General features: G+C 40.8%; 1 protein-coding gene across 2 annotated transcripts in view; it reads left to right on the top strand.

The window, feature by feature from the left end:
• Positions 1–24002, top strand: part of vti1a (vesicle transport through interaction with t-SNAREs 1A) — a 130630-nt gene that overhangs the window by 86149 nt on the left and 20479 nt on the right. The window contains exon 7 of one of the 2 annotated variants that reach the window (XM_073490326.1): positions 1550–1622. In XM_073490326.1, coding sequence (XP_073346427.1) covers positions 1550–1615 — 66 coding nt within the window. In that variant the 3' untranslated portion in view covers positions 1616–1622. The remainder of the gene's footprint in view (positions 1–1549; positions 1623–24002) is intronic. The other variant, XM_073490325.1, reaches the window with a different exon arrangement.

The following is a 24002-nucleotide window of genomic DNA, read 5'->3' as shown; positions in this document are numbered from 1 at the left end:
GTCAGCATTTTTTAACAGTCACACTCACACCTTGTTGGCAAAATCTCTGCCACTTCCCCTTCCCAGTGAAAGTCCCTGTACCTCACTAGAGGACTGGAGTGAAAACATCTCTATGACCCCTAAAGATAGAAAGAAAAGAGAAAAGACGGAGCAAAAAAAGGAAAATATCTGAGGCAATTAGCCCCAAATAGCTTGGTCATTATTTCAACCGTGCCTTCAGGAGTCCCTGTGCTTGCTATGTGCAAACTTGTAGCTAAAAATTAAAAAGCAAACACACATTTTATGCACAGGGAAGCTATTTATGTTTTGGAAAATGTAGCAGCTTTTTAATGGGGAGCTAAAAATGTGTTTTAAAAGGGCGTCTAGTCAGGGGTTGTCTCTATACATGTGAATCAGTAACCTAAAGGAAAAAAAGCCAACATATAATCAAAGGAGCTCTGACTGTAGCTTGCAACCAACAACTTTGTGTGGAAGGATTAAGTGTCAAGCCTTAGAGGGCCTTCTCAACTTGCCCTTTAGCAAGGTACTCTGCCTGAAGGCCAGTGGTACAAGGCTGTTCTACAGTGTAGCCTTGCACAAGCTTACAGAAGTACTGTGATAATTGTAATGACTTTAATGTTGTGACACTTTTGGTAAAATACATGTGTGCATATATGTTCAGTAGGTTCCCGCGCCATTTATCCATCCATCGGGTTGGATTTTATTAGTTGTCTTCACTTATTTTATTTATTCTGGTAACTTTTATGTCTTTCAACATGTATTGTTTTATTTATTATAATTGTTAAAGGGGCAACATGTAAGAATTGTAGTTAAGTTTAAAGGGGCGATATGTAAGAATTTTGGTTGAAAACAATAAAAAATTAACTAAAAGTATCAACAGAATGTGAATAAATTGCAGTTTTAACGTTGTGTTACAGAGATATTTACTGAAGTTAGCATGCTAACCAGCTAGCCCTGGCCCATCCTGGTCCAAAGCTCCTGTGCTTGCTGTATCTAGCTATATAATCACTTACACTTCCCTAATCTTAGAGCCCCCAGTCCAAACCGCTAACTGCATGGGTTACTGAGCTAACTAGCTGACGGCAGCTACAGTTAGCAACAGTTCGTGGTTTCTCTGGTAATATGTTGCCCCCTATTTGTTTTGAGCATGAATTGGCCAGTTTCTACATACTGCACCTTTTAAGTCTTGCAGAATTTCATTTGTTGTCTACTTTTATTGCTCCTTTTTGTCTGTGTTGTTTTTATTTTGCTGTGTGAAGCACTTCAGGCTGCATGTCTGTATGAAATGTGCTTTTTAAATAAAGTAGATTACAGCTGAATTAACGGTTGCAGATATAAGATGCAGTGTGTAAATTGCCATTTTCCTCAGTTATGTAAGAGTTTACCAGGAGATTACATTTCTTCCTCTGTCTTTTAATTGTTTAATGAGGATGATCATTTGTTGTGGCAGTGTATTTTCTTCATCAGAGGACATTTTTATACTCTTTAATTTTGTTGAGTTGTTAGATCAGAATGGAAACTAAAACCTGTCTTTCTGTCTCCCCCCCAGCTGAGAGAAACAGACGCCAACCTGGGCAAGAGTTCTCGCATCCTTACCGGCATGCTGAGAAGGTAAGAGGCAGGTAGGGACCTTGTTTCTGCCCCTTCTCTGTATGTATCGTGCTCTCACTGTGCTGCCGTCTAATAAAGTTTATAATTAGATCAAAATCTATCTTTCTCTTTCCAACTATGATTAGTCATAAACCTTGTGTCGCTGTTGGCCACATTGCTTTTCATTATACTGCTTTTCCCGAGAACACAGGTAGGGGGGGAAAAACAAATGAATGAACGCATAATTAATCGGATGAATGGATAAATTAATATAAAATATTTACATTTTAAAGGAAATATTATTGTGATATGTATCACCTGTAGCCACTATTTAAATTGTGACCGGTAGATTTTTTTCCACTTCAGTTGAATTTATGTGAATGATATTTGTCAAACAACTACTCAATGAGGTACAACTGCAATTAGATGAATGATTTAGGTACTTTTTCTGCAGTATAATCTCATATAATTCTGAGGTTTTGACTTTAATAACTCTGACTGTATATCTGAACGAACAAACTAACAAACGGTTTTAATGCCGGCTCTTTTACATGCACTGTATTATTGTTAAATGCCTGGGTAGACTGAGAAAAGAGTCACCCAGCATAGCATCCTGCAGCAAAAGGCTAGAGAAGACAAGTGCGCACTGTACATGTCTCCATTCTTTTCTTCTCTTTGCCTTTGTTTTTCACAAAATGCACTAACAACCCATATCCAACTTGCAGTCTTTGTCTCTCTCTGCTTGCTAGTTCATGCACAAGGCAGCCCTCAACAATCACACAAACACAGGCATTCACACGCAGATATTTCAATAGTTCTTGCATTATCTTATGCACCCGCCACCTAACACACACATGCGTGCACACAGTCACAAACACACACACCGTAATGTCTTGTCACATCTCCATTTCATAAAGTGCCTGTGTGCCTACCCCTGAACCGTGACGCCACGGTTTTGTTTCTCGCTCCCTCTTTCTTGTTTTTTTTTCTCCCTGTCGCCCACTGTGGATTTTGATTAAGAGTAATATGTAAATGACACCGACTAAATGTAAAATCCTGGGGCCAGGAAGGAAGTGCCAATTGAAATAGATGCTTCAGTGCCCGTAGACAATTTGGAGGGCGGCTCACAGGGCGGCCGGCAGTTACTAGAGAGGGAAGGCCTGAGAAGGGCTGTGACGCCGACTGTAACCAATATTTCTGCATATGTCTCCATTTTGTCAAGTCTGATTATGGGAAGAGGAGGAGGATCGCGGGGGGGGGGTCAGCTCGCCTGGCATGTCACCCAAAGCTGTCCAGAAATCATTCATCATTCCCTCCTCCTCCCCTCTCTTCTTCCCTCCACCCCCCTCCGGTGCTGAAGTAAATAACACACTTATTTCAATATTATCATATTAATGTTAAAGTTCAGCTGTCACCTAATGGGAAGACTTAATCAGACGTAGCATTTTAAGAGGCAAGCTGCCACCCACCACCCCCTCCACTCTACAGCCCCCCTCTCTTGACGTGCCTCTCCTCCTCTGGTTAGCGCCCCGCTCAAATCAGGATTTATGAGGGCCTTCCAAAGTGGGGCCCGGCTGCGAGCCTCTTCGACTACCGCCCGCCTTTCTGCTTGATGGGAGCAGCACAACATGCACCCCCCGCCTTTCTATAACAAAAGTCATTTTTTTCTTCTCGTTTCTTCGCTGTTTGAATAAAAGAAAGTGGGTTTTTGTTGTAAGGTTGTGGACTGGAAACGTCAAATCTGAAGTCATTTATAACCAGAGATAGAGAACTGAGAGCGAAAAGTAAGTTCAGGATGGTTCAATGATATCTCACCCCACACCCCCTTTTAGGCAATTCTTCCTCATTTTGCCATTCATTTCATTATTTGTTCCCCCGGTTTTCTGCCTTTTGATTAATTGTGTATTTGTGTGTGATGTCAAAGCAATTGTAGTTTCCTTGCACTGTTGTAGGAGTTGGGCGGGCTGGTTGGTTTGTCATTCTCCACTTGTTTGTCTCAGCTGTAGAAGTAGTGCATTGCTTTAGGACTTCCATGAATATGGAAAGGTGAGTGAAGTAAACCTTTCCTGTTATGTATTATAACCTCTGCACTTATTAATATTCACATTAATATTCATAACTTTATCTCTATAGCACTGTTAAAAACAGAGTTCAAGAAGTGCTTTGACGGACAAAGAAAAAGGAAGATACTCGGAAGGCAATATCGCAAGTAGGCATACAGATCAAACAGAAGCAAGACTAGATTAAGTTAAATTTAAGTTTAAGTCAGTAAATCAGTCAATATAAATATATACAAATAAAAAGTAATGAAAAGATACATGTGAGACCAACCCGAGGTGGACAGATTCTATACTTTATCATACACAGAATGATTAAATCTATGGTTTGTGATCTTTTTTGTTGTAAAACACAGTGAATAGCCACATTTGAAAGCCAATATCATATTTGTGTCCAGGCCAAGAGGTCTGGACAGCTGTTACACATCAGTACCACAGAAATATATAGATTGTCTTCGCCATTAAAGTTTGATATTGAGCAGAAATACTGCAGTAATTTTAAGTTGATTATGAACAGTCAACACTTTGGCCTTGATCCATGGTCAGACAAATGGACTTCAGTGAGAGATTCATCATGAGCTGCTGGATAAATGGCGTCTTCTTTCATTGTTGATGTAGTTTATTTTAAACTCACACCTCGTCGTGGAGTGTCTTAACGGTCTGGCGGATATCACCCCAGCTGAGAAACAATTAGACACTCATTAAGCTAGCTGTCAGGGTTCAAAAAAGCCAATTAACTTAAAGACTCTGAATATCACTTATAGTAAGAAACATTCAGACACACACACATCTCAAATAGCTGTTGCTTTGTTTGAAAATTAATCTTGACAAATTTCTGACTGTGAAACTCATCACTGCCAATGAGAATAATTAGTATAAAACACTGTTTACAGGTGCTGTTGATTGGCTGCGTCGTGGTTGATAACTGGAGTCACAATCATAGCGTCTGTCTCATGTCAGCTCTTTTCATCTATTTAGTGGATGTCAGTGGTCTAGTGGTGGGCATCCAGGGCATCCACTCTTAGTTAATTTTTAATTCAATTTTCTGAAATCCTTTGGGTTTTAATTATAATGTGACAGACACTGTGATCCCAATGAGGCATAAAGTTAGTCTTGATGTTATATTAATATCTATGCCCATCAAATGATCTAGTATCATCTTGTATAGTACCCATTTAGTACCACCACCTCAACTTTGATTGGTTGCATTCCTTATTAAAGGCAGTTGATTTTTAGTGTAAATGTCTTGATATTTATAGGATGCATGGATGCTTTGTGTTTTAGGGAAATGCGATGTAAAATATTAAATGCACAGTATGTAATTTTAGGGGTCTCTCCATCAAAACAATGAAAACAAGAGATATATGACGCTGTGAATTGGTTTGGGATCATGGGAGTTGTTGTCTTCATTCATTGTCAAACAACCACCATTCCTGAATAAAATCTATTTGACGTGACTCGGACAGAAATGTTAACGAGCTAATAATGTACATCATGTACATTAAGTCATGTTCTCCAACTTACTTCCTCACTCTCTGCTGTGAAAATGTGAAACGCACCATGACGTATATTAAAATTACTGATTTTTCTGAGTTTGAACATTGTTGAAAACATTTGGGGTAATATAAGTACACAGCAAAACCTTACAAGGGTCTAGTCGTTTTTCTAGACAGTTTGATGGAGAAATGTTACATGTTATATATTTATCAGCACCTTAATTACATAAAGCAGATGTAGTTCTCATCAGCAACCTAAAATAAAAACATTTCAGTCACAGAATATCCTAAATGCAGGTGCATTTGGAGTTGTGGCCCTAGAAACGAGAGCTCAGTTTTTACTTGTTGTTGTCATCGAGCAGCACTTTCTAAAATTGCTCCATTTAAATTGCACAAAATCGTAAATAAGACCAGAGGCATATAGGTTATATTTTTATAATTCAGGTAGTAGCATTTTCATTCTTCGAGACTTGATCAGACTTTTAGATAATAGCTAAACTCTCTAATGCCATAGGATTTATATAAGTACACTCTGGTTAGTTGATTTTCCTTTCAACAAATAGGTCTTCATTTCCTACCATTGTGATCAAATCTGATAAATGATGCCGGTTTGGTAAAGTCTGCGTTGGGAAGGGTTACAGCTCACAGTGTGGATCACTGTCCCTGATTAGACAAGTCAAAGACCTTTTAATAAGGCTTCTGTTTCCATGGCACACTGACACCATGGCTTCTCGTAAATACAAAATGGCCCTGTGACTGTAGCGTGAGCCTTCCTGCTGCTATGCTGAACATCTCAAGCAACTCACCCACCACGGTCAGAACAGTTGGGAATGGGATGCAGCTCCAGACCCAGTTAGGACCACTGGGGGCTCCTGGCAGCTTCACGGAAGGAGGGGGCACAGTGAAGGGCAATGAAGCAGGGAGGACGAAGGGGGGAGGATGTATATTTTGAAGCAGAGGGTTTGTCTGCTCTCGCTGGCAGCTGATCCCACATGCAGGTGGTCGACTCAGTCGCCAGGCAGATCAAAAAGTCAAGGCCCCGGGTGGACCTCCCTTTGAAATGGGAATGGGGCCTAGATATCAGACAGAAAACATAAGCAAGCTCCCAGCCACAGAACAGCTCCATATTCATGGCTGGGACTGGCAGTAGCGACGGGCAGGCAGGATGGACAGAGCCTCAGCCTTCAGAAGAGGACTCATGCACACTCTGGACACTGATTAAGAGATCAGCCCATAAGCTGGGGCGAGGATGATGCAGTAGCTCACAAGACGCACTGTTACCAACTTCCTTTCTTGAGACGTGTCTTGACAAGCTGTCTTAATGTGTGGCCAAGTTTATTTGTCTGATTTAAAACTGGTCATGTGGCATATTCACATCTAGCAAGAGTGGTGATCTCTAGGAACCTCATGATTCTGTCCGATTATATTCTGATTCAGAAGACTACAATGCTATTATAAAACTATTATCAATGCATCTTGATGCATATTGATTGTTGTCTCTCCCTGTATGACTAATTTCTGTTTTTAAAACATTGCTAATTTTTAATGATCCATAATTAAAATAAACAGATGACAGGTATTTATCATTATGTTTGCTCAAGCTCAGTGTTCAACGTTCCCCGGTCATACATCTTTTCAGGTGATCATAATGTCAAGAAATTGGTTTTAAATTTCCAAACTTTCAAGAAAGAATTGCAATGCATGTAAGAAGAGATTTTCCTCCTAGTCTAAAATATGGTACGGTTAACTAAAAACAACCCTCTAGTCCTGTTATACACTTAATCTTTCACTGAAACGGAAAATCAGCCTGTCCGTATGATTAATTGGCATAAAAAGAATATGTATAACTCATCCTGCCTGTCGGAAAATCAAAAGTTTCCTGCTTGCGTTATTCACAGGAAACAGTTTCTTCCTTGTTTGCTTGGCCCAATAAACCCAAATACGATCAATGTCATGAGCCAAGAGACTAAAGTGCACGGCCCCAGAAAAGCATCTGGAGAACTTTTGATTCCCTAAGATCTGTAAGTTTTGCCTCTCTCCTGTATTATTGGCAAATATCTACTCTCTCTCTCTATCCGTCTGTCTGGAATATTAACTACTGGGATATGTAGGTCACATAATTAATGGAATTCAACTCTACCAGTGAGCTGTGTTGGGATCGGAGTCTTGGGGCCCTCTTGAAGTCTTGTTATGTAGTTGAACAAAAAGATTAGATATTTTTAATTGAAGCTGAAAGATGGGGCAGATTATAGTTCAGATGTTTTTCCTTCCTCTCCGTTTCCTGTTTTTTTTTCTTTTAATTTATTTATTTGTGTTGCCCTGTTTTAGGGTGAGAAGAGCAGAGGAAATACTTCAATACAGTGTGGTGGGGTCAGGAGAGTCAACACAGTCGAATATTGGCTGGCTTTCTGACACTATGTTCTACTATTGCACCTACCATCATGTGCAGCATGCATCTACAACCCTACACACACATATTTCCTTTTATTCTGTGTTTCATCAGAATACTGGAGTATACAGCATGTGTACGACATTGTGTAAGACATGCTTGCCCTATTTTACATTTTATTTAACTTTTTACTACAGCTGAACTCACAGTAGCCATAGCCCGAGCTTCATGTTTTCTGTCCCGAGAGTGGCAGATCACTCCCAGTGGATCCCCCTCTCTCTGATCTCCTCTCCATGTTGCTGCCACGATAATTCCATGTACTACATTTAAACACATTCCCTTTGCTTTGCAATTTGTTCAGCCTGGCATCATTACCACACGACTCAACCCCCTCACTCCCCAACCCCATATTGCTGCGTCCCTCTGGGTCGGTCCTATCCCTGGCCTTTTCTGCCCCCTCCAGGGTAGCATTCTGTGCTTTTTATGTCCGGTCTGATTTTATTCTGGCAAAAGAGCAAAGTGCCAAAGCATGAATCGCACACTGCAACCTCTAGCTAAACTTTAAACATATCAAGATGATCGCAGCTGTTGTGTGTTTATGTGCATGCTTGCACATAATGGGTTTGTTCAGTGGATTATGAATAGCATGTTAGCTTACTGTAGGAAGATATTTGGTGTTAGTAGTGGCGGTTCTTACAGTTGGCAGACGAGCAAGTAGTTCTGGACGACCTGGCTAATCTTTGAGGCCCACTTGCTTTGCATGAAAAGCAAATATAGGTTTCGAAAGGTAAATTTATGCTTTCCATATCTGCGTAGGTAAGATTCCCTGTAATAAAATACATTTTGTAGTAGACAATGCACCTATGTACAAAGGCTGTGTCCAAGCTATCTTGTCAAATAAAGACACAAACATAATTTAAAAAAATAAATAAATAATTTTGTCAGCTGCATGTGTCCACACTGACATCTGATTGGACCAAGCACTCAAATTTCTAATCATGCAGATTGTACAGTATGCTGTCCCTCAGCAAATTAGCAGCTATTAGCATGTTAGCTATGCATGCTGTGTCCGTATTTGTGGACAAGGACATGATGGAGTATGCCAGGACTCTTACCTTCAGTCTCCACTCATGTAGAGGGAATACCATGTGATCATCCTCCAGAATCATCCAGAGATAATGAATGTTATTTGAGATTTGACGGCATGTTCAGTATTTGAGATGTAAGTATCTCAATTTTTATATTGAGGGGGTTCTTTTACAAGAGAAAATAATATTTTTTTAAAAATCCTGATATCAAACTACTGTATTATATTTCACTTTTTTGTTTTTGAATGTCAGATAAGTGTCTTGTTTGGACTTGGGGGATACTTTTTAATGTTCCTGTGTGTCTGTGTGTGTCTGTGTGTGTGTGTGTGAGTGTGTGTGTGTGTCTGTGGCTACAGGCTGCTGCTGGGACAATGACAGGGTGCGCCTGAGCCTCATTACTCACTGCTCCTGAGCCAAACAAGCACCACTGCCACCTCTCTCTCTCTCTCGCTCTCCCTCCTGCTTTATCTCTGTCTTTTTCTCTTTTCCTCCACCTCGCCCATTAGAGAGTGCTGATGGGACGTTTTCTGCAGAAAGGAACAGACACACACACACACAAGCCTGGGCTGTAGAGGAAGGGGTTGTTGACAAGGGCAAAGACGTGTTGTTGTTTTATATAAGGGATGCATTTGTCTGTTGAGGATTGACTCGCTTAACTGGCTGCCAAAGCCCCCTTTTTCTCCCTACATATCTCCCTCTCTCTATTATCCAGCCCACAGCGGGCTTCTGTTTCTTCATAGGTCAGGACATAGTTGAATTCTAATTATTTCAAATGTGATAGTGACGAAAATTCTTAAGATTTTTTAAAAACCCAAATCTTGTAAAATGATGTCAGAGTCGGAGACAGCTGGCTTTGGAAATGGTAATTCATTTCGAGGTAGATGGCATTCGCAATCAAAGCACGAGCAAAAACTATTTTTACTCCTATTTTTAGTAAAACTGCGATATAAGCACATCTAGCTGTCACCTAGTCCCTGAACTGGGCATCAAGGCTGAACTTGAGCATTTCAACAAAAAAACACTCTTTGCACCATGACTTCTCCAAATGCTCTGGGGTCAGCCAGCCACGACATTGAGGTGATGCTTCGTTCGACCTCGCTCATACCATCCTAGTTGATAGAGCTTCTTTTTTCCCCCTCCTTTAACCCTGACAGACTGTCGTTCTGACGAGATGACTGGAGATCAGTGGCGCTCTCATCCCTTGAAGTGGCTCCAGGTGTCACTCCAAGGGTACCCGCCCTGTTTGATCTGCCGTCGAGCGCCTGTCGGGCCGCGGCACCCTCTGATTTCCCGGTCAGAGGGGAAACAGGCTCTCCTGTCCAAAAGTTCCACTGCTACTTTTGAGTGACAGCACGGGAGAGGGATTGGTGTCCATGGAGCAAACCCGTAGCCTTAACTGTTTGGGAATGGACTGTTTCCTGTTGTCATTATTCCCTAGCTCACGTTTAGCAGCTATCGGAAACCCTCTTACAAACCCCCTCAGGGGAGCATTGTATAGAGGTGATCTTGATTTGATATGCCAGGCCCCAGCAGTCCAAACAACAGAAAAGGAAACAAAATAAACATCAGATGAAACCAAACCATTTTCACTGATCATGCTGTGGGCCTTGTTTTAAGAAGAAGGAAAAAAAAACATCCTCTCAAACATCTTCAGATGCTGTCCAAAGGAGGTCCCTGTCTTCACTGAGGAGCTGCACAAACAAAAGGGACAGATGAAACAAAATGGAGGAATGGAGGTATATATCTTTTCAGCAAGCATAGATGCCTGTATCCTTCCTCCCTTTCATTTTATTATATCCGTTACGTTTTTTTCCCCCCCACCTACTGTGAGCTTCTGTAGAAATTACAGGTGAGATCTCAGTCTGTGGCAGGGCCTGCCTTTCGTCTAGAGGGAGCAGGGGAAAGGGTGGGTGGGGGGGAGAGTTGAGGGAGGGAGGAAAGACTGAGAAGGAGAGGAAAAAGAGATTCATGCTTTGCAGTACTGCTGTGTTGTTTGTGGCACTCTTCCCTTTGTGTGTCTGGCGATAACTTATTCAGCACAGGGCCATTCATCCAGGGGTTGAGCGCGGGCGTCCGTCAAGACGGAAAATAATGAGGCGACAGCAGCGCAGAGGATAGCTTTCTCCCTCTGCCTAGGTCGCCCCCCCTTCCCTCTTCCTCCTACTCCTACTCCTCCTCCCCCTGCTCCATCTCCTCCTCCTCCTAGCCTCCCATTATCAGCCGATTTAAATAGATAATAGGGGGTCTTCTTCAGGACATTTTGAAGCAATTAGAACCTATCACATTGTCTCTTATCTGACTGTTGTTCCCTCCCAGCAAGCCATTGTGCATACTTCTGGGCTTACTATGCAACAGCTGCCTGGAATACTGTGGAATGCCACAGCATTACTGGATGCCAGTATTTGTGTCAAGGAGAGAAAAAGGGTTATTTTGTTCCCAATATCTTTACAATAGACTCTGTACCCATATGCGCATGTCAGGCATGATTCCATCTCTAGCCATGCCAGGACATGGGATCCCTTTGCCATGATAAGGTGCTCTTGGGCTGCATTGCTTGGCAGGATAAAGTGGCTCCTGCCCAAACACTTGCACTGTACATACCTTCTACACACTTTCCGTCAGCTCTCATTTAATTCTTCTTCTTGCCAATACAGTAGAGTCCATTGGCTAAAACATACAGTGGTAAACAACCATGAACCGCCTCATAAACTCTTGAACTGCATTAATCCAAATTATGACAAATGATAACCTAATGGGAAAGCATGTAAGGTTCTAGATTGCTACTGTGTCTAGTTTTACTCCTAACAAAGTCGTCGAAGTAGTTTTTCAAAACAGCGATAGTCTGAGCAAAATAAGTCAGCTGTTGAAGTCGTGTTTGCGTCAGGATAGATGGTTAAGTATAGTTTTTGCTGTTATTGTTGTTGCCCCTCAGATCTCTCTTTGGCAGGGTGCAAGAGCTTGAAATATTTACAAATGCTGAATTTTGACTTTTTTTTCTTTTTTCTTTTTAATATTTTCTTCTAACCCATCAATCATTTACTGCGCCTCTGTATATCTCATCCTGGCAGACCCCCAGGATGGTGCAATGAAACAAAGGCAGTACATTGTTGCCGTGTTGTTGATGGCATAAAAGATCTCCTTTATCACAGTGGGCAAAACAATAAAAAGAGGGCCACTTTTTTTTTTTTTTTTTTTTTTTCAAGTAAGTGAAAAGGTTATAAGGAAAGACATATGTAGGCACCAGTATTGAAAAGGAGTCAAAATGTGCATTGGTCTCTTTTATAAGCAAAACACTTCTAACCTTGAGTACTTGTATACAAAATGCAAAAATAGAATTTTATTTTTTATATGCCAAAGACTGGAAGGCAAAAGGACAGACACCATTCCATCATTTCTTGAACAACGGTTTTGACAGAAAGTGTAGAAAACAGAGATTTGAAAATATCTTATTTTCTGTATCCAATCTTACAATGGTTCTATAACACAAAAAATTTTAATAAAAATTGAATTTCCCTGAAAAACATGAAAATTTACGGTGTGATTCTTTGCTAAGGAGCTACAAGTGTTACAGACAAAACTAGAATGGCACCAAGGCCCAGTCCAGTTTATTTGACTTGTTTAATTTAACTTGACAGCCTTGTATCACTCCAAATTTCAAACCACCTTTAACTGCTTAACCATAAATAAAGCTCACCATCCACATCAAATTGTACTCACTCATCAAGTTCCATGCATTATTCCCTGAGAAATTAATGAAAACATCACTATCTCGCAATATTAAAGTAAGAGAAAACAATCCCTGGATCCTTCCTTTAATCTGGATCTGCACCAAAAGTAAACGAGGTGTAGTCTGGGTTGAGACCCATCCTCCATCCAAGTTTGGTGGATATCCATTCAGTAGTTTTTGTGTAATCCTGCTGACAAACCAACCAACAGACACAGGTGAAAACATAAACTCCTTGGAGGTAATAAATATAACAAAAGAAGACATGACAGAAGTTCAGAGTAAATGGTGGCTTCGTTTTTACACAGACAGTCAGATCAAAAGTTAATAATAGAATTCTTCTCACTTTTTCCTGATGTTTATACATTATACAAAGAGGCTTTGCCTCTGCGGCAACCTATAGGCTGAATGTCAGCCCTGCAATGCTAGCCTGCCAATTCCTTACTTTAAATTGTAGTAAAAGTCTTATGATAGTAGTAAAAGTGTTATGATAGTAACTTAGAGCATGGGGAAATAGATGTATACACCTACAGTGTGCACTTAAGCACCCTCTGACTAGATTCAGTAGAACTGATCAGTGCTGGGTGATACTGTATGTAAAATAAAGTTAAATGTTTCCTGTCTCATGCAACATATCAAATGCAACAAGATCAAAAACACGTATAATTGACCTTCTAAGACCATTTTGCTTTCACTGAATGTATTCATGTTCAAGACTTTGGAGGTCTTTGGGCAAATGTGTTGGGTTTTTTTTGTCTTTGTTGGGATGCTGGTATCCGTGTTGATGTTCCTTTGATTTTTTCAGTTATTTGAAAAATGAAATTCTGCATCAGAATGTCCTGGATGTTTGAGATACTGCATGTAGCAAATAAACAACACAGAAAGAGAGAGAGATCCATAGTTTTTTGAATTAGTAGGCTCTGACAATGACTCGGGCATGACCACTGAGATGTGTTGTATGCTTTTGTGTATATGTAGACGATTGAATCATGGCTCCTAACAAACTAAAACACTTTCTCTGTATGTGTGGATTGACAGAGTCAGTTTGTGACACAGGTTGTTTTGTTTGTGACTCCAAGTCACTCCGTAGATGCCTTTGTCCCAGTGGTGCATTCCAGCAAACGCGTGGTTGGACATTGAATCATAATGGTCTTCCCTCTGACCGATTCATATTTAGTTATGTTGGAAAGGCCTTTTTTTCATGATGGATGCCTCAAACGATCATATGTTGTAGCCAAAATCGTAAGGACAAAGCAGAGTTATGCCACAAAAGCCTTTAGAACCTTGATCAGTGGAGAAAACCCCAGTGAAGTCCAATGCCCATAGAGTCCATTTTTAGCTAAGGGACCATAGGAAGTTTTCTAGATGTTGTATAATTAGACGGTATGCAGTTAATCCTAAGAGACTGTTTGGCAGGCACCGTCTTTCCACTCTCAAGTTTTGCACTTGTATGTAACCATCTTGGACTTGTCTGCCATGGTTTGAAAATCTTTCAAGTCTTCTAATGGCCTCAAGAAGTTGAGACATTACACTCAACATTTTTTGTAAGTGGTAAATAGACACATATATACCTCCATATGCTGATGATCTAATAATTTTGTAAAGGGATTCTCTTATGACATACCCTGGCTGAGAAATTTGAGTCAAGTGCAGTACACGTTCAAGTCCTTGGCCTGGCTCGGGTTTTGGGGAGTGAACCAGCCATGCACGGCTGGTAATGACAGGTTCCATGTTGCCCGTGGCTTGTGGCCCACTGCACTGTTTGTTTGGAGAGTGGTGCTCGGCCGTGAAGTGCTGGCCCAGCTGGCAGCAGTTCCATTGCCCCTTTGGCCCGATGGCTGGGGCTTGTTTGGCCCACACCAGCCAGGCAGACTGGCATCCAGGAGGCTGTGGAGGAAGAGGTGGAGGAGGCGGGGGTCTGACAGAGGAGAGGAGCTGTTGGCTGAGCACCCTGGTGCTAGGCCAGGCCTGCTGCCAACTGGAGAGAAGACTTCCCTGCTCACACCACGATCTTCACGTCTCTGTGGCGACAGGGATCTTAGTTTGCACCTCAAGGGTCAACATCATCCCATTGTGATCTGTCTCGAAAACCATGCTCACAGAACACCTCTGAAAACTTTGCAAATATATATTTTTAGTTTTGTTTTTATTTCCATTTGTTGCCATACCTTTCAGCAGCCAACTTTTGTGTGGACAGCAACACAAGCCAGGATTTAAGACAACTGACTGTTTTCCTTTTTTTCATTTTGCTCTGTTTTTATTGTATTTCTGAGTTTTCCCTGTAGTGCAATATAATACAAACTATTTATTTTCACACACATACATACACTTTGCCTGCACAGCCCAAAAGTTCAGTTGCCCATCTTGAATCTGCCAAAGTTCTTGCAGGGCTTTAAGAATGTAAAATCTGACCTATGAATCCATTCCCATCGCTCTTTTGAATGTTATTTTCTGGATTATTTCCTGTGATCCAACAGCAAAAAAATAGAAAATTCAGAAAACACTAACCAAGTTGATCTAAATAATATTAGCAGAAAATCATGACACTTGTGTTCATATGGTAATTATTTTCTTTGATTATACAGTATATGCAGCTGGGTTCAACAAGAAGCCATGAACTCTCAACCCTTGGCCTTTGTGCACCTGTACAGACAGCATTCAGGCTTCTAACGCTTTGGACACAATGTACAAAGTCAAGCTGAAGCATCACAACTACTGTTCATAGCCTGTGTCGTAGCCTGGTAGCCACAAAGATACATTCCTACATAAATATCCAATCCTTTCTAAACCATCACTTAAAGCCCTGGAAGCTATTGCCTCTCAAAATTTAGAGTCGCTTTGTTTATTTTCTGAGTGTTTGCTGGGTCACATGGGTGCATCCTGTCAGCCATCATGTAAACTTTAAACCCCACCCCATATTCTGATGGCGCCAGGGCTAACATCGCTTCAGTGTTAAAGGGAAGTTGTGAGGACATTGATGTCTTGGCCTAGCATCCTAGTGTCACTTTCCCAGCCTGTTTGTGGAGCCCGCCAGTCCCCTCATTCTCCTCAGCTGACCTGAATGCATCACTGAGTATCACACACATGTGAGGAGCCTGATATCCCAGCCAGCAACAAATGTTTTCCTATGTTACCATTGCATTACTGTTGCACACAGCCTTCGTCCTTTGACCTGGCTCACACTGAGTCTCCGTTGGTTAGATGTTTTTGCCTGACTCTTCAGGCCAAGACTCTATTTTATTTAACAAGACGTCGATGCACACCCATCTCATCTAAAAGTTTCCCTGTGGTATGGCATTTCAGAGCAGACTTGACATAAACCATTTCTAAACACTGGTTTCATTTCACCAATCTTTAATTACATCGTTTGGTAGAGACCGAGGTACAGAGTTGAAGCAAAGCACCATGTTAGCAGAGCGTATAATAGTGAGGGATACCACAGCCAGAGGACAGTGGGTCGAGAAGAGGGAAAAATATTGCACACAAACAAACACTGAAAGAAAGTTTAAGGTGTTAAAAGTTTACAGACTTTAAATATTATTTTTATAAGTTGCTTATGGCCTAGAAAATGGCTGGGTTGACTTTTACTATTTTAAAAGTAATTTGTGAAGGAGTGCCTGGTTTGTGATGATATAAGTGACAAGTTGAGGAGTTTGAATATCCTAAAGGTTCATTGTGTAGGATTAAGGGGCAGAAATGGAATATTTAATTGGCAGAAATATAATTTTATATTAATAATTTAATTTTGTAGTTTAGTATGTATGTATGTATGTATAACCACCTAAAACTAAGAATTGTTGTGTTTTCGTTACCTTAGAATGAGCCTTTTATATCCACAGAGGGAGCGGGTCCTCTTCTATGGAGTCTGTCATGTTGCATGGCCATGTTTCCACAGCAGCCCAGAAAGGACAAACCAAACACTGGCTCAAGAGATGGCCTTTGCTTTTTTGGCGTATTTAGCATTGACTGTAGCGAAGGGTGTTACGAGGGTTGTTTAATCGGTTGCCTTCTGCAAACTCATGCCACTTAATTCAACACACTACACCTTTAAAGGGTAATTCCACCAATTTAAGACATTAAAGTGTATTTACACGTCTTGAGGAGTACTACTACAGTACATATGTGAAAAAAGTTGTGTAAAACCTTTTGTTTCTCCAGAGACAGCTGTATGTAATCTGATAAATTGCCTCCAGTGATGTCATTTAATGGATGAGTTGCATTGTGGGTAATGTAGGCACCAGGTTTTAAAAAGCAGTCCGCTGGTCTATCATTGCACTCCTTTAACACTGTTGCAATCATTATTTACAATTAAAAACAAATCATCAAAATCGATACGACAGAATCAGAGATATTGTCCTTTTAATTCCACACATTCTTCTTCCTTTTCAAAACCTTGTGCCTACATTACCCACAATGCAATACAACAAAAAGCTACTGAGTGACATCACTGGAGGGAATTTATCAGATTACACGCAGCCTTGTCTGGAGCCACAAAAGGCTTTATACTACTTTTTCACATATGCAGTAGACCTGTAAACATGTTTTAATGTATAAAATTGGTGGAGGTACCCTTAAGGTTATTGTTCATTCAGTTAACTGTGCGAAAAGAACTCTTAAAATACTACAAAACTACAAAAATAGAGGAAGTTAACACAGTTCCTCTGCCTTGACCTTTGAATGAACCTTAACACATTAGGACAGCAGTCCACATTCCCCATCCAGGTATTGTCATTCACTATATATTTCAGGATTCACGACTGGTGTCAGCACGATCACAGCATTGTCACTAATTAAATTGGTGCCGTTGTTTTGTGCTTGTCTTTCATTTCTTTTTCCCTGCTACCTTATCGCTTAACATATTTCAACTTAGCCTTGAGAAGCCAGCCACGGTCAGTCAATTAATCATAGGTTAACAAACCATTGGGTTGCATTCCAGTTACACAGTGTTTCAGTGTATTATGGTGCCCTGAAGAGTGTCATTGTAACCCCGAGCGATGGTTAAGCCTTCCTCCAGCTCTGTGACAAAGGCGGCTGTTAGTTCGTGCCCGAAGCCAGGACTATCAGAGCTATCAGTACAGCAGAGAAAGAGCATAACAACAAGCCCTGTCAAATAATGGTGTCAACAGTGGGATTGTTTAGCTTCATTTGTGCAAGGAATGTCCCTGGTTTAATGGTGACGTGCCGCTGTCTATTGACCCTCAGTGGGTTGGATTTTACCATGTTGTTGTTGATTCTGTTTCTCTCTCTGAGCAGGTTTTGCTATAGGATGGTGTATTGTAGTGTATTCTATATGTTGATTTAATATATTTCCCTTTCCTCAAACTTTAATATGTCAGAAAGGTCAGTTGTTGCCCTAAAGCATAGATGTGGGAGGTGACATGATAGCTCATGTTTTACTGAAACTTCTCTTACCTCCCACTGAGACTGTGTAAGCCTAATCAGAAATTCCCAGTTTCCCTCCTTCTTATTGAGTTCGATTGTCATTCAGTCAACGATATATAGAATAATCCTGAAAGTCTGGCAGTAAGAGTTAGCTGATGGGCAACAGTGTAGAATTTATTGTCCCCAAGCTGATCTTACAAGTCACTTCTCAGTGATCTCATGTCATCTCATGATCTCATGGCCGTAAGATAAGCATAAGACCTCTGTTATAAGCAAAGATAGAAGAGTTTTCAGTGGAGCCATGCTGTTGTGAAATAGTCGGTCCGGATGCTAGTTTTCTTCTGAACTGTCAGCATGTCTGTTACTATTGAGCCCATTCTGCCATGCCTTACCCTCTGAGTTTCAGTACTTCCTTACCTGACTGGCTGGATAAAATGATTTCTTTTCTCCCCTCTTCTTCTCTAGTCAGAATATTGCTTCCCCCCACCGCCACGCCACATCCCCCTCCCTCTCTCCTAACGGTAAACGTTAAGATCCAGGAGTGGATCAATGGCTGTTATCCTTTGATGTGCTTGGACGCATTACGAGCGGTGAGTTCTAATTGGAGCAGAGAGCCGAGGATCAATGTTGGCTGTAATTGCCTGACACAGGGATGGGTGTGAGACTTTATTATCATTAATATTTAGACATGATGTGGGAGGACCCAGCCGAGGCTAAATGTACAACGGCGGTGTGAGCCTTTGATCTCAGGAGGTAAGCAGATCGATTGGGGGTTGGTGGGGGGTGGCTGAAGGAAAAGAGGTCGCGGAAGTGTGGCAAGCTGGACGAACGAATTAGCGAGGCCCGCATCCTGGATTTTATCGGATTTCTCTCGGAAGTTTCCCTTCAGCTCAGAAAAGGTCGTGTTAGGCCTCAGTCCTCCCTATAGCTAAAATAACAGCCATACAACTGGTCAGTGTCAAGGGAGGAAGGAGGGCAAGTGGGCTTAATTTCAAGTTTGGTCACAAATAGGAGAAAACCATTGGAGAATGGACAACATTATTTATTCATAAATTCTGGAGTTACTCAAAGAGCAAAACAAAGTTCCAAAATATCCATGGCCAATGCCCTTGTTTAGGCGTTTTTGTAAGTTCACATGGTTTAGTTTTGTCCATGAATCTAACTTGTTTTGGGATGAATTTAGATTTAGCTGTGAGAGGGAGGAGGGATGAAGAGAAATTTAGTGTTTGTCCATTGTTTGGGAGCTGTAACAAAATATGACCGAGCAGGAGGCCCTACGGGGCTCGGGTCTGCTTCCTTAGTGTCAGCAAACACAAGATGATGTTACCTAATCTTACGGGTAAAAGGAGGGGGTTAGACTGTCTGATGGAACACTCCCTGTCTAGCAGCGTGACCAGAGGGGGCAGGGACTATCCCCCATGTCCATGGAGGCTAAGGGCATGCTGAAACTGTGAGGCTGTGACGCTCAATTCTGTCTCCTCTTTTTTTTGTCACTTGCTTCCCCAGGGACTGATACCTTAATCATTGTACTTAGCGAGACAAAGATAGGTAGCAGGTCGCACAATAACAGGTGTGTTAGCTTTCATGGCTGTGACCTGCTGCCTGATATTGGACAAAGTGAGAGACCTGGCAGGAACCAGGTCAGTGGGGATAATGATCCTGAAAAGAGATTAAGTGAGGGGTTATGTGAGGGAGTAATGGGTTTGAACTGCTTTTGTATGACGTTGTGTTATTCAAATAAAACTCCTCCAATCAGTTGTTCAAAAAAATCTTTCTTTTTATGTAGCACCTTTTTATGCAAAAAGAATGTAGCTCAAAGTGCTTTACAGTTGCAAACACTGACAATTACACGTGAACACATAAAAGAGAGCAACAAAAGCTCCTCTTTGTTCATTCATTGCATAATCAGAAATAACATACCGACATGTCTAATTGTATTAAGAACAGCTGTGTTGGAAAGGATGTGTTTTAATCACATTTTGGTTTTAATATGTTTATTGTTTATTTGGACCCATTACTTGTTGCCTTGTCAACAAAAGCTCTTGGCTTCAACTATTCTTCCTGGGGTCTATATTAAGAGTATACTATAATTTCAGCGTGATGTTTACACTCATGCTACATGCACTAAATAGCACAGTGTGCTTTGTGTTTTGGAGAGCTGCATTTTAAATGGAAAAACTAGCAAAAACTAAGAAGATTAGACCCATGTCAAAGATACGCATACATCGTAAAGAAGAGTATATGACAGTTTTCTCTTCTACACATCCTCTAATATTGTTGTTCTCATTTTTAAAATACAAGTCTGCAGTTATTGAGGTTTTGCAATTGTTATTCATCATTGATCCGCTTTGTCTTTACAGTCATAGTTTTCCATTCTTGTAAACATACAGTGCATTGTGCATAAGCATATACCATTGTGGAAAACCTCAAGATTGCACAACAAATGACCCATTGTGTAACATTGCGATCGTTACACCAGCTTCTGCAATCTTAACAGCTAATGTAATTTTCAGGGCCAGTACTGATACAGATTATTAGTAGTCAAAGAGACCCAGAACCAATATAGATTTGCAGTAAAAATGAAAATCTTAGTGTTAAAATGTAGAATAAGCAGTGATGGAATGTGCTCAAGCTCAATTTACTCAATTTAAGTACAATTTTGAGGTACTTGTACTCATTTGGAAGGTATATATTGCACTTTTTACTCCACTACTTTTATTTGATAACTTAAGCTACTGGTTACTCTGCAAACTTGGATTATTCATAAAATAATAATAATAATTGCATTAATAATAATAATAAAATATACAAAATAAAAACCTACAATAATGATCAATTATGGTGATACCCAGCAGTATATACATGTAATTAGTAATAATTAGCAATTAAAATGGACTCCACCTACCAGCTGCTACATCAAAGTGATGAACACATTAATGCATCAATAGTTATAGTTAAGCATTTTTAAATAATTGTATCAGCAATAAAAAACAAAACAAAAAAAACACTGAATCTGAATGGGAAAAGGATAATAATCAGTCAATCCCTACTGTTAACACTCACAGATATTTTTATATATGTATCTGTATGTACGGCATAATAAATGTGTACAAAGCATGCTCTGCTTGTAAAACTACAGTAACCAAAGAATAGGATGCTTTCTCAATTATAATTTCAAAATTGACACTCATAGATAATACAGTTGAAAGAAAAACAAAGATATCTTAGCAGAAAACAGCTGACATGTTCTAACATGTAGAACCTTGTTTTTTACATCTCCATTGAAAGCCGGTGTCCTTTTCTCTGGATATATCTGCACTGGGTCAGCTGTTGTGTTTTTACCATCACAGCTCAGTGTTTTCAATGTGCCCACATTTTCTAAGTTGTTGTTTAGCCTCTTGTCAGAGGCTCCTGTTTCGACAGTTAATGTTAAAAGTTAGCTCAGTACGCTCAGTACTTGGTTTGCTCTTTTCTGTGCCCGAACGTGTGCGTGCATATTTCTGAAGTGTATTTGTGTGTGCATGCCTGGGTTTGTGTATTTGTCTCTTTTTCTGCTTTGTGTGTGTGTATGCACATGCCTGAGTGAATGTGAATGAGGGAGTGAGATAAGAAGGAGATGAAGAGTCGTTCAGAGAAGCTTTCTCACTCAGAGGCGTCCCCATCTGTTCGCCTGGGCCTAATTGTTCCTGGGTGCGAAGACACGGAAAAAAGGGAGGAAAAGCAACTATACTCGTCCCCTGTCCCAGAGTTATTTGTGTAACATTAAAAGAGCACCACCAGCACGCTTCCAGATTATTGCCATGTAAATAATGGCACTTGGCTCGATTCCCCACTAATGAATGTCATTTACTTTTCCAAACGAGGATTAATTATCGACCGCGGACCCCTCTCTCCTCCCACAGGGAGCATGTCGCAATTAGCTGCCAAAAGATGGCTGCTAATATTTGTGTTTTTTTAAATACATCTATATGTACGTTCATGTGCATATGTTCATGTGACACGGTGAATAACCTCCCAATTAACTGTCTGCTGAAGTCTGTGGTATAACTGAGAGAGACCTGGGAGAAGAGAAGAGCAAAAGAGACCCATGTCAGTTTAATGTCCTTGCCTCAATTGGAAATAAAGGTTCTGGTTGGATGTTGGTGTTGGACATTGTTGTTGTGAAACTAGGGGAAAAGAGAGAGTTGTGCTGCTTTGGAGCCAGCCTCCTGGTTGCAAAATAAGGCCGGGAAAACAAACACGGGCCTCAAATTAGATTTCCCAAAACATTGCATTCCCTCTCATTTTACACACCACTGTGGCCTGCAGACGAGAATAGAATAACCCGTGAAATCCGCTTCAGATTCAGAATGGTGCAGTCAGTGGAACACTTGAACAACGAGTGCCATCTGGATTTATCTGATCACCCTATTTTCTTTTCTTCATCTTAAAAAAGATCTGACAGTCTTACCTGATTTACTTACTTGTGATATGTTGTGAAACTGCCCAGCTTATGTGGATTTGCTATCACTGATAGGATAGTCCAGCTATTTAAAACTTTCCCCCCTTACTCTCACACTTTAGCTCTCATGTCAAATCCAGCTCCTTCCCTCCATGAGCTCCCACTCCTCCTTTTCTTGCCTCCATCAAATTCCCTCTCCTTGCGTGGGCTGCTTGAGCTGATGCACTTAACCCAAATGAAGGGGAAGCTCGGGATAAGAGTTATTTTTGTCGACAGTGCCATCGTTTGAGGTGTGGACCCCCTCCTGAGAACTTGAGACTTTGATAATGCTGCAGAACTGAAAGGGTTAAAACCCAAAAGGCCTCGACTTCTGAAGGAGAAATATGAAGAGATCCGGGCTGGCAGGTTTAAACCAACAAGCCATTTTCACTGAATGTTAGCATTTTCAGTTTTTGTGCGTGTTTTGTTGAGCTGTTTGGTTTTACACTTTCAAGTTATCAAGTGACCTTTGACGAGCTGACCAAGCAAAGTTGACCAGTGACTTTAAAGTGACAATGATGGCCATTAAAGTTCAAGATAATTATCTTTATTAGGGGTGTAAAGATTCTGAAACCGAGACCGAAGCAACCATGCAAGAATCGAAACGTCCATGGTCTAGAGTCGCAGTCTCGTCCTCCAGTACCGCGACTCCCCTAACCAACCCAGGGTCTCGACCGTATCTTATCTTTTACTCTCACTTTCAACCTGACTCACATTGACGTGTCAGAAAACTCCCTACAGTTCTCAATTTTTGTCAGACTGTTGGACCTATAGCTGCCTGCTTTTGTCAACTGACTGAAGTCTTTATGGTGCATTCAGGGGCTACTGGTAAATTAGAAAAGTTGTCACATTCAGGTCTAAAACCTTTTTGTCACTTAAGTAATATGTAGGCCAGTCCTTTGCAAAGTTTAGTTAGGTTTTTATTTATTTATATGTACTTTACGTACTTCATAGTTTTCTTTAGAGTTGTAATTCCTAATTGTAGTTGATTTGATAAAACCCAGAATTGTTACCTCTGCCAAGGAGGTTCAGCTGTGTCCCTTTGTTTGTTGGTTAGTTGGTTGTCAGCAGGATAACACGAAAACTACTGAATAGATTTCCATGAGACTTGGATGGAGGATGGATCCCGGTCAAGAATAGAGCCCATTAACTTTTGGTGTGGATCCAATAAAGGTAGTGTTCTAGAAATGTTTCTAACTTTTCAAGACATTTTTGAAATTTCTCAGGGAATAATGCATAGATATTGATGAAGAAAATCAGGTGTATTTTTGGGGTGGCTGGCATCTATGAGAGAGTGTAATTGGATGTGGATCCAAATAAAAATCCAAAACTAGTGGATTTGAATATCTTTTATTTGATATTGGATTAAGCTTGATTGAATTAAACGGGATTGTTGGGCCTCGGCGGAGGTATGTGTTCTATTGAGTGTTTTTCCATATTCAGCCCTCTCCCTCACAAAACAAAACAAGCAGGGTATGAACTAAACTGTGGCTCAAAAACTGAGGTCTGCAACAATACGTGGATTTGGAGAATCCTTAGACCACTCATCTTTACATATCAAGACAGGAGAATAATTCATGAGGAGTAATACCGGTGCAAACAATCATGTAATCAATTTTTCAGCTTTTCTTTATCAAACCACATTCCCACCTTCTTTGTTTACATCAGCAAGAGGCAAGCCAAGGTGAGAGCTGCCACTCTTTTCTGCTGAGAAAACAACAAGGGAGGGAGTCTAGAAGAGGTGGCATTTGGACACGTACTATACCATGGGCTATAGCCACCCCTCCTCACCCACT

Source organism: Pagrus major, chromosome 20, assembly GCF_040436345.1.
Source record: "Pagrus major chromosome 20, Pma_NU_1.0".
Taxonomy (NCBI): domain Eukaryota; kingdom Metazoa; phylum Chordata; class Actinopteri; order Spariformes; family Sparidae; genus Pagrus; species Pagrus major.
The sequence above is the reverse complement of the archived record's forward strand: the minus strand, read 5'-3'. Positions and strand labels throughout refer to the sequence as shown.